The sequence below is a fragment of the Felis catus genome, chromosome C1 (assembly GCF_018350175.1).
Source record: "Felis catus isolate Fca126 chromosome C1, F.catus_Fca126_mat1.0, whole genome shotgun sequence".
NCBI lineage: Eukaryota > Metazoa > Chordata > Mammalia > Carnivora > Felidae > Felis > Felis catus.
In genome coordinates this window covers 9759194-9777239 of record NC_058375.1, presented here as the reverse complement: position 1 = coordinate 9777239, position 18046 = coordinate 9759194, and the positions used below count along the sequence as shown (strand labels likewise).

Below are 18046 nucleotides of genomic sequence, written 5' to 3'. Positions count from 1 at the left end.
GTTACAATGATATAAAACGTATCGCTTGAATTCCCTCTAGTTATTAAGTGCTGGCTGGTAACAGCATAAACACACTCTTTATACAGCTGACAAGCTCAATGATTTATTTCACGCCAGAAGGGGGAAAATAGCGAATGGCACGCCTGTCTATAGTGACCCTCTCCCTCTCTCTCTCTCTCTCAAGGCTGCATCGGTTAAAGTCAACGGACAACCCCTTTTGTACGTCAAATTGTAAATTTTAATGTTTGTGTTAGAATAGTCTTTTATATCACTCTCCAACAAGAACAATAAAACAACTCACAGCAAACTTCAATACAAGAACACTCTCCAGATTAACAACGCGAACAGAAATGTAAAACGTAAATCATATATAATACAATTGAAGTGTCCAAAACAATTTAAATAATTTTAAATATTTTATTTTTAAACTGCTACAAATGCTTTACACAACATTTCAACACAAAGTCCCCATGACAGAAATGTAACAAAACGGGAATGGTCGTGAGAGGGTTGAAGTGGCACAAAGTCACCGAACAAGCATCAAACTACACATTTTCAGAGGTAGATTACTTTTAAAGTTGAGAACAAAAATCAACATGAATAAAACCAAGCCATTTTCCACCAACTCAGTCATTAAGAAGGGAGGCATAGAATGCACGGAGAAATGACACTTACATCCTCTGGAAGAGGCCAATCTGTGGGTTTTTTGCTCTTAGAGACCAAAGTGTAAAACCTGGCATGTATAAATTCATTTATACTTACGTGTAGATATGCATCTAGAGAGGCCTGGGGTGCATCCTGGGCGCGGACATATTGCTACGCAGTGTCCGGTAATATAATGGTTATGAATTAGTGCCAGATAATCAATCGAGAGGACAAGGTCCATTTGGATATATAAACACGATGCTGGATAAAGCATTTTTTAAAAAGTCCATATCCAATCCTGATCTGGTTTCCTCTCCATTATGCTGGCAATCTGCTTGTGATATATATTTAAGCAAAACAAAACAAAACAAAACAAAAAAGGCTGAAAGACGCTAAGTGCCTCTCCGTACAGAACTCGTTTAAAAGAAAGGCATAAAGAGCTGGTGTGTGACCAAAACATTTTAGAATGAGTGCATCAGAATTTGTCATCCCTGAAATCTACAAAAACTTCTCCTAAAACTGAACTTGCTTTGCAAGGTAAGAAGTTCAAATCGTTCCTTTCTCTGCTGTGTGCCAAGCGCCAGGGCCGCACTTAGATCCGAGCCCCCAGTGCCATGGCGACGTGCCCTCCTCCTTGTAGCCCCATCACCCAGGAGCCAGGCACACGCCAGGAGCCGGGCTCCAGCGAAGCAGGAGACCCTGACCCTAAGCCGGGCAACAAGAAGCCTGCCGACAATCAGTTGTGTGTTAGGATTTGTGAGACAGCTTCAACTGGCCTCGCAAGCTTGGAAGATTTCGTATCCTTTGCTGTAGTGCTTATCCTAAGTTGAGCATGCAATGTCTTTATTTAGTCAATTAAAGTTTGTTTTGTTTGGGGGCTTTTCTACAGGAAGTTCCTAGAAAACAAGAAAACTGAAGATAAATGCCAACGCAACGTAACCCAGTATGAACTGACCACGTTCAGGAAAAGACAAGCAGACCATTCAACAGATGTTACCATGACGCAAAAGAACACCTCTGAAGGTATACAGGAACGTGGGCATCCTACGCAAAAAAGGCTGGAAGGGACCACAAGCGGGTCTCTTTGGACTGGTGTATGGCAGAGGTGGGCACGTAAAAAAATTAGCATCACTGTAGTTTTTAAATCAGTTCATGGCAAATGGGAAAACTTGGTCTGTTATTTCAGTTTGCCTTTTCACCTTTTAGTGTTCAATGGGAACATAGTACTTTTTAGAAGCTGCTCTAAAAGGAGCATTAAAAAAATGTAAAAAACCCCTTGAAATTTACAAAGGCTGAAGAGGGGCAGATAGGAGGAGAGAATGCATCTCTCTCCTCGTCTTTCTGTCTTACGCCAGGTGGCAATGAGCCCTCAGCGACAGATGGAACTTCGGTCCCATAGGACGCAGAGGGGTTCCGGCTGCTAACTGAGGAAGGGGAGCCCAACACAGGGTTCACTGGGCTGAAAGGTGTGACAGGACAACCTAAAGACGGGTGGCATGCCTGGTGCCCTCTGCTGCTCTGTCCTAAGAGGAGGATTCGGAACACAGGTCTTTCTGACACCCTGACTGGCACAATATCTTGTGCTCCAGGAAATGACCGACTGGCAAGTTCTGCTGAACCCTCAGCACTGAATGGGAAACTCTGACTTCACTCACATGGCTTCAAAAACCTGTGGAATCCTCAACTGGCATTCAAATGTAAAATGTCTGAGTGCTGGAGACTAGCTCTTCATCAGTCTGTTTTAACAAAACACCCAGGAAAACATGTGCTGCCAGTTCTGTGAGGTCCTTGAATACGCAAGGGGCTAACGCTGAAAACAAAGTCAAAGCAAATTATTTCTAAATATGCGCCATGAAACCATCCCTGAATAAAATTTACAAGCAGGAACATATTGAGAAAGGACCGAGACTACAGATTAAAACAGCTCCTTTCCAGTGTAACACGTCCAACCTGCGAGGATGATGAGGCTGGCTTTCCAAGAGCCCTGGGCTGGCCAGTGACGACCCACCACCTTCCCCAGGCCAGAGCTCAGGAATCCCGGTTTCATACCTAATGCACCTTGTGTAAGGCGCTAAGAAGAATCAACTCTCTGAGGAAATGCCCACTCTTGTGTCCAGATGAGTTAAGTATGATGTCCTACTGAACATTTGGTTTTTACGTCCCAAAAATACTTCACAAGTTTATGGTCACTTGTAAGCAGCTCCCCGTGTGAGACACACATCCTTCAGATGTGCCCACAATACAGTTCCAGCGACTCCTGCAAACAGGGAGGCCTGCTGCTACCATCTGCCTGTCAGAAACAATAGCCACGTTTGCCTAACAGACTCTTCCGTGTTTCCTTTTAGGCTCAATCCAGTCCAGCAACGTAACCCCCTGTTAACTATCAAATAAAGCAAAATAATGAAAATTAACCGGAGCAAAGGAGAGAGACACAATTTTATTAGGCACTTTGGTCCTTTGCACTGTTAAGGGTTCTTCAAAAAAGCACAGGAGGAGGAAGAGCTAAGGGAATGAACCTCATAACTGTATGGTTACTCAGAGAGTTTCTCTTTATAGTACTTTGATTTTTCATAACCTCACTCTTGAATTGTAGAAATAGGAACCAGTACAAAAATGAGTGATTCTTTTAGGTAATATTGCAGACAAACAGGGATGCACATAGTACATTCTAAAGCATCAACCACCTGGGAGATGTTTTTTCAGTACAGTCAGTGAACATGATGGCATTTTCTGGTTCTCTAACCTTAAAAAAAAAAAAAAAAAAAAAAAAAAAAACCTCAGCTTAAGAACACCCTGTTGTGTGGAACTTCCGGAACACAGAATGAGCACAAACAGGTACGCCGTTAAACTGCTACAGGCAGGCAGCTTGAACAGCCGATAAACAGGTGCATATTTTCACCAGGGCGAAGCTCCAAGATGCTACACACAGGCCTGTGCCGTGGCCAGAGACCAGATGCCGAACTGGAACTATCACAACTGATCATTTAGTTCACTTACGAAAATCGCTTGTTGAAATGGAACCCTTCACTCCTACAGTAAATCATTCCAATCGGCCTTTGGCTAATGACCCTTCTCCACCTCTTTCTTCAGCCACCACGTAAGGCACACCAGCCCCAAGAACGCCACCTCATCACCTGCGCGCTGAGAACAGCACCTCCGAGTCTCCGAAACGGCAGACACGCCCCAGAATTCACTCTAATGGTTTGCCTGAAACACCGAAGAGCTTCAGACACTGAAAGTGATCGCCAAGAAAGCCTAGAGCCCAGCAGCTCGCCCTGAAAGGACAAGCTTTTAGAGTGTCTTACAGAAATTCTGAGGTTGAGCACTTCACGCGGGATTCACCTGTAGGCATTATGCAGGAAACTCCTATCAACTCGGGTTACTTGAGTAACTTGGAAAGTCTGAGAAGCCAATATGACAAGTTGAACTACTGCCCTGTGTTTTTATGTGTCGCTGAGGACAGTCTTAATACGGGGAGGACACGGAATAAAATTGTGAAATCACCTCCCACCTAAGACGAACTCTTACACCATCGCTGGGGGAACGAAGGCGCTGACCCACGGGGCTGACCTGCCCTGGTCTGCCACACCGGCCCGAGGCAACTGCCCGGCTCCGCACGGCTCTCAGCGGCCCCTCCTCTCCTTTCTTCAGAATCTGGCCCGTTTCATTATCCTATACCTGGTGGCGGGGCGCGGCTCGGGGGACGTAAGGCATCTTAAAACGGAATATGGTGTCGTGTTTTGTTCCATAACCAATCTGAAGCAAGTTTTTCAAATTAAAACACAATAAAAAGAAGACATGATAATAAAAGCATCCTCAGTGACTGTAACTAGGCTCCAGTCACAGAAACAGTCAACAAGATTGCAGTGTGGTGTCAATGAACTCAATGATCTACCTTAACTCTAAGCAGTGATCTATGATCCGGAATAACAACAAGAGACACTGAGATGTTACCCGAGATACGAAGGAAGTGTGAGAGAATTTCATCTTTTCGTTAATAGGGTACTTGTGATTCTGAACGCTTTTCATGGTTTCAATTCACAACTGGCCCTGTTAGAGAAATGGTACCACGTGCTGAGTCCTAGGTCTGAAACAAAAGCTGGGAATTCGTGGCCGAGGCAGCCCAGCAGTGACCCTTCTTCGTGCCTCCAACGTAATTAACCAACAGCTACTTCCTTTAAATGCTTATGTCAAAATTCTACAGGAAAAAGGAAAAAATAGCCATCGGGCAAGAATATTGTTGTCTTCTGACCGTCTTCCCCCCCGCGCTCGGCAGCTCGGCTCTCCTGTGGCCCTGGAAGCCTCGGCTTACCTGAAGTCCTTCAGCTCCTGCTTGCCACCACCATCCTCCCTCCTGCTGTCGCCCGGCTCGGCAGCAGCTGCCAGCTGGAGGCTTCGGGTGACTGGCCCCCCACTCCGTTCTCTAGATTTTACATTGAACCGGTCTGTTCTTTTCTTACTGGACAGAGCGGATTTGCTCTGTAAGACGGCTTTGCTTTTCTGTACCCTCACGTGCAGGCTCCGGGACGTCTTGCTCGCGAGCTGAGCAGAATGATTCTTGGCCACAGCTTTGGGTTTTTTCCCCTCGCCGTGGGTTATTTTGGCCATTCTTATGGGGCTTGAGTTCCTTAAGGAGGAGCTTGGCTTTTTGGACTTCACCGAAGCCGTGAACTTGACATTCTGCTTGGACCTGAAGGCCGACGAGGGCAGCGGGACTTGTGCCGGGCCTGAGCTGCGCGCCCTGGTCTTGCCCAGGGGTGCCTGCACACTTTGCATCTTGATCTCAGCGTCCGCGGTCCGCCTGCGGTGGCCGCTATTGTTTTTGTCGTTACTTGCAGGTGACGGGTGTCCACCTTTCTTGGATGAGTGGGCAGCTTTTTTTTTGGAAGGAGAAAGAGGTTTTTTGGGGCAGCTGAAAGCAGCGTGCTTATTCAGGCTCCCGATGTACGTGAACTCTCTGTGACAGTACGGGCAGATGTGCGAGGAGCACTCGGAGGCGGTTTTTAGGTCGGCCTTCTGCTTTGCAGATTTGTTTTTTTGCAGGATTGCTTTCTGGACAAGCTGGTTTTTTTTCTTCAATGCATTCAGCTTGAGCTTGTTTGAGGACATCTTGCTGAGCTCGACACTGAAGTTCAGTCTCTTGGGCTGTCCCATCCGTCGGAAGGCATTTTTCCCCGAGTTATCGAAAACCACCACGCCGTTCTTGGGCTGCACAGTCTGTTTCAAGGGGACTGGGTTTTTCTTAGGGGTGTACCTCTTCTTGTCACTAGCAGAGGCACAAGCCAGGATGTGTTTGTGTAACTCTGGCATGTTGTCTACACCCTTCCCACACTTTGTGCAGCGAATGGCGGTGGTGAAAGTCTGCGGGATATTGTGCGTAGTGAAATTTGTGGCCGTCACGCCGATCCCCATGGGGTTTCGGTGATGGTACTGAAATGGAGGTGGTTTAAAGCTTGGGTAATGTTGATTGAGACCCAGTCGAACATCTGGGTCTTTTGTCTTTATTCCAGAAGCCATTATTTTTATGGTCGTGTAGAGCTCTTCAGAGGAATCATTTAATTCTTCTTCTTCTTTCGAGGTTTCTAGAGGGTCTTCCGGCAAACTCTGCATGTGCTCTACGTGGGCCTTGCTGGGGTCTGTGAAGTTCTGGGGCCTGAGCGTGCCGCTCTCAAACTCATGGTGTGTGCACACCTTATCGGGGTGGAGATCTCGCTGGTGCTGCTGCAAATTGCACAAAAAAGCAAACTCTTTTTTACAAACCGAACACACAAAGATATTCCCAACTCCATGAAGCAAAAAGCGATGTTCCGACAGGTCAGTTTTAGCCTTAAAGAGCTGCACACAAAATTCACATTTGAAGGGCCATTCTTCAGCATGGATAGATAAATGTTTGGTTAGATCTTTAATGGAGAGAAAAGGTGATTCACAGACATTGCAGACAAAGTTTTTGTTGAACGTCTCCTGAACAATCTCCTGCTCGACGGCAGACTGGGGCTCTTCCCTGGGCTTCAGCTCCTCATTCTCTAGTTCCTCCTGCTTGAAAGTTATCATGGGGAGAGAAGCTTCCAGATTATCCCCAGAGGAAACAACGGATGACACTGCCGAGAGCGGCGGCGGCGAGGGGGAAGAGGAGGAGGAAGAAGAGGAGAATGAAGACGAGGAAGAAGACGAGGAAGAAGATGAGGAAAGGGTCGGGGGTCCGGGCGAAGCAGCAGACGTGAGAGGTTCCACGGAAGGGATGGGAGATGGCGAGGGGGACACCGTAGGGGACAGAATGGGAAGTGGCGACTGCACGGTAGCATTCGAGAGCGGAGAGGGACACGGACGGGGAGACGCCCCAGAAGAGGAGGCCGGAAGAGGGACAGTAGGAAGGAGTGGAGGGGGTGGCGTGGCAACAGTCAACACAGGAGGACAGGCCGGGGGGGAAGAGGGATGCGTTGGGATCAAGAGAGGAGGCAGCTGCCCGGCAGAAAGGGAAGATGTCTGCAGGGCAGGCGAGGAAGGAGAGACATCAGGTGGGGACTCGACCACTGGGGCCGATAAACCAGCGTCAGGGCCGAGGACAGAGTCTGGCTGGGGATCCAGGGATTGACAAGGACTCGGGCTCCGGGTGACGTCTGCAGCATTCTCTGCGGGTAAATCGACGCCATTGTACTCGTTGAGAAGAACCTTCTGCAGCATGCGGGTGGTGGGCTTCTTTTTCTTTATGACACTGCAGGCTGGCTGCACCAGATGGTTTTCTTTCGACTCCTTGCCTTCAGAGTCACTGCAAGGCTTCTTATGCACACTGAGGTCTAATACAGATTCCCAATGGACCGGGGTCTTGCCTGTGCCCTCAGCCTTCTGTTTGACACCGCTGGATAAGTCCAGCGGCTGTTGGTTGCACACATTGCTGAAAGTAGGACCGGCTGCCCACTCCTTAGACACTTTGTATTCATCAAAGCCTGGCGGGCTCACCGTTTCTCTCTCCTCTCTCCCAGACAAACTCCACGCTGGTGAGTTGCTATGACTTTCTAATTTGGGTTTTTTGGAACCCAGAACGGCATCGGTCCACACCGCTTTGCCATCACTTTGCTTTCCAAAGTCTCGGAGGGCAGGACTGTGTTGTGGGGAACTGGGGGGAGAGCTGGTCCGCCGCTTAAACCTACTCGAGGTCACGGGCAGCATCGACGCGGGAGCAGACACGCAAACGGGACCTAACTTCGGTATTTCCGTGGCCGAAATGCCCGCAGGAGGCGTTAGTTTGTCCTGGGTTTGAAGCAGTTGTTTGAGCTTCGACGACAGGTACACACTCTTCTCTTTGTGGAAAGACACCGCCTCCGAAGTTGATATGCTGAGAGGCAGTAAGGAACACGCGGGCACCGAGGGCTCAGACTCCGTCTCGGCTTTGATTTTAGGGAGCGCGGGAGGACTCGCCGTTCTCCGTTTCTTGGACTCACTGTTCGTGCCGCTGGAAGGCTCTTTAGGAAGATCGTCGGCTACGGGGGCCTGTGTGGCCTTTACATTCTGAGTGATTTCCACCGTGACCGGAGTAAGCAGGCAATTGATGCCGTACAAGTCGGCCGAACCGGACTCCATCTCAATCACGTCACAGTTACTCGTGCTGCTGCTGGTCTGAATTTTGCCATCGATGTAGAAATTTAAGTTTTCAGAGATGTTGCTGGAGATGTCCATGATGTACACGTCGTCGGCCTCCCCGTCCTCCTCGGGCTCCGTGCTGGGCACGTAGACACTCTGGGCGGGCGGGGCCTGCTCCGCAGGGGGGTGCGGCTCCTCCAGGAGGCCCCCTTTCCGCCGCACGCCCTTGGGAATCAGATGGCGTTCGTGGACTCTGCGCTGATGCCGCCTCATGTTGGTATGTGTCCCGAAGACCTTCTTACAATATTTGCACGGATGAAGCTCCTTCACTTCCCCGTTCTCTTCTGCAACAGAAGAACCGACGTTTTCTTGCGGAGCCTTCTCTGAACGCAAGAGCAGAGAGTCTTGCCCGAGACCGGAAGGAGTCGAGTCGTCCTTTGGAGCCACGCTGTCTCCGGACGATCTGCCATCGGCCGGGTCTTCCGACGGCTGGAGCGTGAGGCCGGGCTTGCGCTTCAGCCCCGCCTCGTGGCGCCGCTCGTGCCTCCGCCTGTTGATCTGGGTGCCGAACGCCTTCCCGCAGTACTTGCACTTGAAGGCGTGATTGACGGTGGATATGTGGATGTGCATGTGGCGTTCAAGCCCCTGCTTGGTTGTAAACTTCCTTTCACAATGCTGACACGGAAACATAAACGTTTCAAACATATCACCATTGGCCTCTTCCTTAGTTTTGGGAGTTCTGCTAACAGGCGTCAGCCCTGGAGAGCCTTCGAGAGCGTCTTTCGAAACATTTTTTGGTTCCTCTAACAAATCTTCAGGCTTCTCGTCACACCGAATTTCCGGCTCTTTCACAGAACTTTCATTTGGCGTGTCAGCTTCTTCCTCCCCCTCTTCTTCCAGCTCATCATCTTCATCTTCTTCCTCCTCCTCCTCTTCCTCCAAATCGTTCACCTCACAGTTCGCTGCTTCTGGCTTCTCCTCGGGTTCCGCGTGGGGCGCGCAGGCAGTGGGGGAGACTACCGGTTCTGGAAGCACATCCTGACTAACCGCTTCCTGAAGAACGGCGGTCTGCTCAGCTGTTGAGGCCGAAGGCTTCTCGTCCTCTTTGGGACCTAGAAAGCACAGGGAAGCAGAAGCATGGGCGTAAGGGCAAAAACTAGCCACGTTATGCTCAACTCTTACTGTGCAAGTGATTTCTCTTATCACCTACAATGTGAGAGAGTGTGACCAACCAGACAGAGCGCTCTCTTCCCACTTAGAAAGCTGTGCTGGATAGGAATCCACTTCGCTCATTCACTCAACAAACATTTTTGGAGCATCTGGCACATACCAGGCAACACGCTGTGCAGCGAGGACACGTATGTGAACCAAGAGTGCTCACGTGGGGCTTCGATTCTTTTCTCTGTTCAGCCACACACACACACAAATACAATTTTGTTAACAAATCGTAGAGCTTAAAATTGTGCCGGACACTGACACAATACTGAAGTCACCGTTACGGTGTGTGTGACACTGAGTTTCAGGAGTCTAGTTGTGAAGTCTAATTTCTCACGATTCCAAACTGAAAGCAGGAAGCCGTTCATCATATTACCAGGTTAGGTTCTCAGTAGCCTGTCTGGAATAGAATGGATTCTCTCCCTCCCTCCTGACCAAAACTGTGTATACAGAAGCTAGGACATTTTTCCAGAACCCGGTGACCAGAGTTTTTTTCAAGTAAAAGAAACTTCAGAGATCACTTCTTCCAAGCCTAATCAAATTATTAAGAATTCAGGAGCTGTGGAAAAAAGGGAACCCTCACGCACTGTTGGTATGAACGCAAACTGGGGCGGCCACCGTGGGATACAGTATGGAGATTCCTCAGAAAATTAAAAATAGAACTACCCCACAATCCACAATAACTGCACCACTGGATATTTACCCCCCACCCCCAAAAAAGAAAAAAGGAAAAATGCTAATTCAAAGGGATGCATGCACCCCTGTGTTTATTTCAGCATTATTTTCAACAGCCACATAATGGAAGCAGCCCAAGTGTCCATCCAGAGAGGAATGGATACAGAAGATGTGGTATACACACACGGGCATTATTCAGCCATAAAAAAGAATGAAACCTCGCCACGTGCAATAGCATGAATGGAGCTAAAAAGTATCATGCTAAGCAAAGTCAGTCAGCAGAGAAAGACAAAGACAAATACCCTATGACCTCACTCACATGTAGAATTTAAGAGACAAAACAGGGGCGCCTGAGTGAATCAGACAGTTAGGCATCCAACTTTGGCTCAGGTCATGATCTCACAGCCCAGTCCGGGAGTTCAAGCCACACGTCTGGCTCTGTGTTGAAAGCTCAGAGCCTGGAGCCTGCTTCAGATTCCGTGTCTCCCTCTCTCTGTCTCTCTCTGCCCCTCCCCTGCTCGCACTCTGTCTCTCTCTCAAAAATAAACAAACATGAAAAAAAGAAAAGAAAAAGAAAAAGAAATGAGCAAAGGAAAAAAAAGAAAAAGACAAACCAAGAAACAGACTCTTAACTATAGAGGACAAACTGGTGGTTACCAGAGGGGTGCTGGGTGGGGGGATGGGTGAAATAGGTGAAGGGGGAGAGAGTAACATACAGAATGGTTGAATCACTATATTGGACACCTGAAACCAATACAAAACTGCATGGAAACTTTACTGGAATTAAAATAAAAACTTAATAAAAAGACAAAAGAACTCAGGAGCACCTCGAGAAGGAAACAGAGACCTGAAGTCACTTCTGAGCCTCTATGCCCAGGAGACACCCATGTGAGCCCAACCTGAGGTGGACGGCAGACAGGTGGTCAGGGAAGGACTCACTAGTAAGGAAACAATGGAACAGAGGCCTGAAGAAAACGAGTCATGCACATATCTGGGAGAGGGAAGCTCTCCAGACAGAGGAAATAGCAGATGCATAAGCTCTGAGTCAAGAATGTGCTAGATGTGTTAAAAAAAAAAAAAAAAAAAAATAGCAACAAGTCGGAAAGGTGGGGTGGGGAGTAGAAGATAGAAAACTCTTGGAAAATAGAAATAGAAAACAATGGACAAGGGTGGGGGCAGGGAGAGGTGGTGGGAGGTGGTCAGACTCTAGATATATTTTGAAGACAAAAATGACAAGATTGCGGACTGGCTGTGGCACATGGGAGAGGGAGGGAGGAGGCAAGGAAGCTTCCACAACAACTGGGATAATCCTCTCTACTGGAAGACTGAGGGAAAAGTGGGTCTGATCTTGCGCGTGCACTCTCTCTCTCTGTGTGCGCGTGTGAGCACTGAAGGGAAATCAAGGGCTACGTTGGATGTGTTGAAGTTTGTGGTACCCAACATACACCTGAGTGAAGATATTAAGTGGTTGGTTTTACAGGACTCAAGTTCAATAAAGAGGCTGAGCCCAGAACTGTACTTGGAAAACGGAACTGCACGAGGCCATCTGGAGAGCGAATGCAGACAGAAGAGAGGCGGGAAGATAGTCCCCCAGGTGACTCTGGTACTTAGAAGTCAGAAGACTGGATAGTGAGGTATCTGGAGAGCCAAGAAAAGTAAAGAAAGTTTCCAGGAGGGAGCAATCAGCTGTGTCCATAAGTGAGAGTTGGGTTGGCTAAAAAGAGGACAGAGAATTCAACATCCGATATACCAAGGTAACTGGTGTGCTGATCATGGACAACAGTTTTGGGGAACTGTGGGGACAAACGGCTGACGGAGTTCCTAAGATAATGGATGGAGTGGGAAGACAGGGAGACTATAAACAACTCTTTCAAGTGTAGCTATAAAGGAAAGCTGAGAAATGGGGCAATGGCTGGAAGGAATCACAGGGATAGCAAGGGACTCTCAGATGGGCACTGTTATAAGCCCATTTAATGCTGATGGGGGTGGTCCCCGATGCTGCTTTCTCTACAGTACCCCCTGAGCCCTTGCTAAATTAGGCCCCTCTTAAGAAAGTTCTACAAGAGTTAAGAAAAGGCTCTGTAAAGGAGGCAGAGCTACTCTGAATTCTGGCTGTTCATTCACTGGGCAAAATTTACTGTATGCCAACAGCAGGTAAGACTGTCAAGGCCCTTATTCTTACAGGGCTTCACTTTAACAGGCACTACGTACAAGCAAGCAGGAAACAATACTGCCATCAACGAACGCTCACGCTTTGTGGAGGTACAGGTTGCTCCAGAAGCGTAACAGGAGAAGCATCTAAGAATGGCTCGGTTAATCAGGGAAGGCTACTGAGAGAAAGTACAGACTGCCTGAAGGTCAAAGACAGAAGAGGAGAAGCAAGCAGGAGGAAATCAAAACTTGTAGCACACCGTAAATTAGTCTGGACTTACCTGGGGCAGTGGGGGAGGGGGATCCACTAAGGTATTTTGTTTTTAAGTTTATTTATTCATTTTGAGAGAGACAGAGACCGCGCCAGCAGGGAAGGGGCAGAGAGAGGGAGAGAGAAAATCCCAAGCAGGCTCCACACTGTCAGTGCACAGCCCGATGCGAGGCTCAAACTCACTAACCATGAGATCATGACCTGAGCCAAAACAAAAGTCACATGCTTAACCGACTGAGCCACCCAGGCGCCCCCATTAAGGGTATGTTAAAGCAGGAGAGGGCCATTTGGAGATGTGGCTACAGTGTGGATAACGAGATTGGAGGCAGGAGACTGATCCTAAGGCAGGGACATTCGAAGGGAGAGGACGGGGCCTGAAACAGGGATGGGAATGAAAGGAAACAGCGGACACAGGAGAGTGGCCAGGCTGTGGACAAGAGGCCTGTCAAAAGACCTGGTGACCACCAGGATGTGGGGGAGGGGAGCTAAAAAGGCCAAGTGTTTCCAGCTCTGTGAACACAAGGTGTTCACACAAGCTCACCTGCTCAGTCCTAGTCCCCCCACCCCCCACCCCGGCGTTGCCCTAGGAACGTCAGTCTTACCCTCACCCATCCGTCCACCACTACATTTACTGCCTGTCTCCCCACAGACCAGCCTTCTCTCCCCCAAGACAAACTCCCATCAATCCCCCAAGTTCTCCACATACTGGGACACACCAGTCATTTTATGTTGGTAGGAACTAACACCCTTTCCAAATACATTTTCAACAGCACACTGCTAAAAATGTCAAATATAACAACAGAAAATGAAAATAACATCTCTAAGGCTTAGAAATTTTAGGGTTCATTTTAAGTCAAAATCTGTGGCTTCTTTTACGGGGGGGCCGGGGGGGAAGGATTCTTTCCCTGTGACTGGTAAACAATTCCAGACTTACAACTATCTAAAGTAATAAGAAGCAAAACATGCAGAGCCCTATTTATTAACTAGTAAGGCCCACACCAACGTGTGTCCACGCACTCGATGAGGTCTGCTGAGTTTTAAAAATAAAGGAAGGTTTGAGAAACACAAGGAAGAGTCTGGACTGTTTGCTCAGTACACAGACCACTTGCTGGGGACAATGCAGAACATTCAGGAGAGGCTTTACCCTATTAAGGAACCAATTGCACTCTGACCAGCTATTCCACAAACAGGTAAATATTAAGTACTTTTCTTCATAGGACCTAGTGTTATATGAGGAATAAAGACCTGTCTCCAAGTACTGAAGGAGAGAGGGCAGTCGGATTTTCTTTAATTCTGCCACTAAAGGCAGTGACATTCTTTAGTGTTCAAACAGAAGACTTACTTAGCAAATCTGCTATCAGCATGTAGAACTTAGTCAACCTATCTGTTCTTGCTTCATAAAGTGCCACAGGAAATTATAATCTTTTATGAATGTCATCACCTCCAACAGTGCTAATAAAGTGGTTTAAAAGGCATCCAAAATATTTTGTTGCGTTTTTTTCTCTACAAATTTTTTTTATTTATTTGAGAGAAAAACAGACTGTGCAAGCAGGGGAGGGGGAGAGAGAGTGAGTGAGTGAGAGAGAGTGAGTGAGTGAGAGAGAGACAGAGACCGAGAATCCCAAGCAGGTTCTGCACCAGTAGCACAGAGCCCGATGCAGGGACTCGATCCCGTGAACCGTGAGATCGTGACCTGAGCCAAAACCAAGAGTCAGACGCTTAACTAACTGAGCGTCTACCCAGGCGAGTACCTATGAATGTTCTTGAAAGAGTCACAAGGCTCTATTGAAATTTGCCTGTTTGGGTCACTATGAGCAATTCTTAGCAAGCATGTATCTGCCACGTACCAGATCAGAAGACACACCTCCCTCATTTCTATCATCAACAGTCTCAATATGGTTGCTCAACTGCCAAGAGCAGAGAGCCACCAGACTTTCAATCCTTGCCTCTCTCTGAATTCTTCCATCATGGAGGGCCTAGAATGTTAATCCTCAGAAGGGATGATAAAAAAGAAAATTTTGTGTGGAGAAACACAAAGAATAAACTAGGAAGTTAATTTCTAACAAAAAACAAGAACGCTTTTTTTCACTCTGCACACTTTTCATGCTGATGTATAAAATCAAAGGTGTTTGGTATTTCAAGTAAACTCTTAACTGAAGCGCAAAACAAACGATTTAAGTGTGTAAATCAGAAGCATTTAGCTAAATAAAATGTTTACAAAGTCAATACTGATGCCCACAGTCCACAGGTCACCCCACAGCTCAGGGGTGGACTAGCACCACCGTCCCAGAAGCCTTCTGGCATTGCTACCTGTCTGATTCTATCACCAGAGATTCGTTTTGATGGTTTTGAACTTCATAAATTATTTATAAATGTGATCATATAGTACATTTCATTTTATTTTAACCAGGGAATAATTTTATTTTTAACAAAGAAGGTCTTTAAAAATACTTTTAAGGGAAGGTGGGATGTGGAGGCTCAGTTCACCGTTATTAAATTCAGACAGCCTTGGGGCACCTGGGCGGTTCAGTGGGTTAAGCATCGGACTCCTGATTTCAGGTCATAACCTCAGGGTCCGGAGAGCAAGGCCTGCATCAGGCTCTGCACTGACAGCACTGAGCCTGCTTGGGATTATCTCTCCCTCTCTATCTCTGCCCCTCCCTGGCTCACGCCCCACTCCTCCCCCTCAATAAATACGGCTAAAAAATAAAAATAAAAAATTAATTAATACAGGCAGGCTTTTCGCTGTTAACCCTTTACAGTTCTTGGGGGATTCTCAGAAGGGCATTCCAAGAAGATTTACAGTATCTGTGATTTACAGTAACTGGTGATACATACCCGAACAAGTCCAACTTCGAAGCTTACCTTCCGCAGAATCTCTCATATTTGCAGAAGCAGAATCTGGCTCGCTTGTCTTCAGGGGTGTGTCTTCAGCTTTGTTTGCTTTGTTTTTACTTTCCTGGGATTTTTTCTTCCCTAAAACACAATATTTATTTGTTTACTTACTCACTATTACCCTGAATTCTTGAAAAAGACAATTACTAATCCAATGACAGCAAACTGTATACTTCTGGACAATTATCACATCGGATCTCTAAAGAAATGAACAGATGATGAATATGAATACGTGTAAATCATGTCAGAGAAGAAAAAGAAACCCAAAACCCTGTATTTTTGAGACTCCTCAAACTAATAAATCATCTATTCGAGAAAACGTAACAATACTGCTGTCAGAGGAAAACTGGCTACTAACACTGAGTTTCAGTACCACACAAGTAACAGGGACTGGCGAAAGTCCGATTAGGTGCAAGCAGCACTTTAGGGGAAGACAATATGGTGTAACTTGGGTCCCTTTTAGTTGAGATAAGCTTGTCCATAATTGTGAAAGTGAAGCAAGAGAAGCAGGCTCTGTTGGACTACAAAGGATCCGTGTGCGCAACAGCTCAGATATCACATGCAGGGTAATTATGAAGAATTCACTGTCAGGACAGCAGGAATTCTGAGGGTCCCCAGGGACCCGACTCCAAGTTCAGTACGATTCAGGATTTCATTAACAACTGCAGAAATGGAACTCAGGAAACACCCACTGCATTCCAACCGACAGCACAGTTCAGAAGGGAAGATTAAAAAGCAACACAGTTCGGACAAGCTGGAACGAGCTCAGGTCACTCGACAGTCCACAGGGACAAGCCCTTCTCTAGAAAAGTACGAACGCTGAAGGTTTGGAAGCTCCGTCTCTTGGGGATTTGGCCAGAATTTGTGGCCCTTTGTTTCTTTCTATTTTTTCAACTCTGAGGTTCTTTTTCCTGGTAGCTCTTGGGTTTGTAGTTTTCAGAGTCAGAACAGGCTCATCTTCGTCTTCCCCAAACCCCTCCTTCTCCTTCAGCAGCACTCTCCCGCTGGGCCTGGCAGACCTGTCCTTTCCTCTCGCAAAACAAGCCTCCCGCCACCTCCATCTCTGAATTACTAAAATGACAAACCAGAACGCACTCGCTCACTGCTCCTGGAAAACGGTGTTCTCCATAACAGAACATCACTACAGAGAAGCCCAGTTAACTAAAATATAGACAGCAGATAAAAATGAGGTGAGACGCACAAATAACACTGAACAGTTCAGAACGTAAAAATGGAAGCATCGATGACAGCAACAAGCACATAGGAATCCTCAAAAAGCACCACTAGATTCTGACAGATATTTAAGAGATGAAACAAAGAGGAAAAAAGTACAAAATACTTCATAATCAGCCATTTAATTTGTCAGTCTTAAAAAGCAAACTCTAAAGTACTATTTTAGGGGCGCATAGGTGGCTAAATGAGTCAAGGTTAAACGCCCGACTTCTGCTCAGGTCACGATCTCGCGGTTCCTGAGTTCCAGCCCTGCAGCGACTCTGTGCTGGAGCCGGCTTCAGATTCTATGTCTGTCTGTCTGTCTGTCTGTCTCTCTCTCTCTCTCTCTCTCAAAAACAGACATAAAAAAATGTTTAAATACCATTTTAAATCCCTAATTCTTTAAGCCCATTAAAAAAAAAAAATGATGCATTCTGCAACTATGTTAAAGAGTTTGCCCAAATAAATTCCTGCTAACATGTCCATCCCTCATTTCCAAAGGCATCTAAAATGGACCTCGGGACACAAGCAAGCACTTTACTGGAACCACACTCTGGTGGCAACAGAAGCCAAGAGCCTGCAGGCGGAAAGATTATAAACCAATCCCCTGGAAAGGGCAAGGACATGAAAACACCTTTTCACACTAAAAGAGGTAACCTCCTCTTTCAATTCTTTCTCCTTTCACCACTTTAACAGCACTCAGCTTAAATCTGTGATGACAAGGTTCTTGAGGAATCCAGCTGTGCTTTAGGAAGTTTGGATTCTATCTACTTTCAGCTAGTTTTCTTATCCTCACGATGACCTATGCCCTTCCCTGTGTGTGATACCCAGTGCAGATCAGATTACCGGTAGCAAACAATACAAATATAAATGATCACTGGCTGCTAACATAATTGCCCCAATGCTGCAGTTCATGTCTGCTGAGAACCACGTAAAGGACTCCTGGTGCCCTAGGATGCTTAATTCTGAAGTTTTATTCAGTAAAGTTTTTCCCTGGACCAAAACCACAAAGTTGTTGTAAGACATCATCAGCACCACCTCATGTACCCCAAACAGCCCAAGAAATGACCCTTTCTTACCTCTAACTTTCTACTTTGTATAGGTATGGGCTTTTGAAATAAATAAAAATGGAGGTATAGTGTAAACTGTGCCTGTTATGCATATATATTTCTTAAAAAGTCACACCGTGAAATTTAATAGAAAAACAGATGTCAATCTGTTGTAATACAATCCCTTACAGAAGCAATTCAAAGTTTTTCTGCAACCTCTCAAATGCTATACAAAGCTGGTTAGCAGGCCATACAAAAAACTGGCCTATATGTAAACAGTATTAAATAAGTGAAGTTTCTAGATACAACTTACAATAAAACAGCACAACTTTAATAATATCATTCACTAATACAT

General features: G+C 46.6%; 1 protein-coding gene across 14 annotated transcripts in view; it reads right to left on the bottom strand.

The window, feature by feature from the left end:
• PRDM2 (PR/SET domain 2) overlaps positions 1-18046 on the bottom strand; it is a 124725-nt gene that overhangs the window by 31143 nt on the left and 75536 nt on the right. For 9 of the 14 annotated variants that reach the window (XM_023260036.2, XM_023260032.2, XM_045034755.1 and 6 more), the window contains 2 exons: positions 15374-15511; positions 4958-9335 (listed from right to left, as the gene is read on the bottom strand). The exons of 1 other annotated variant lie outside the window; for it this stretch is intronic. In XM_023260036.2, the coding sequence (XP_023115804.2) occupies positions 4958-9335; positions 15374-15511 (4516 nt within the window). The remainder of the gene's footprint in view (positions 1-4957; positions 9336-15373; positions 15512-18046) is intronic. 4 more of the 14 variants (XM_023260033.2, XM_045034760.1, XM_045034759.1 and 1 more) reach the window with 2 other exon arrangements.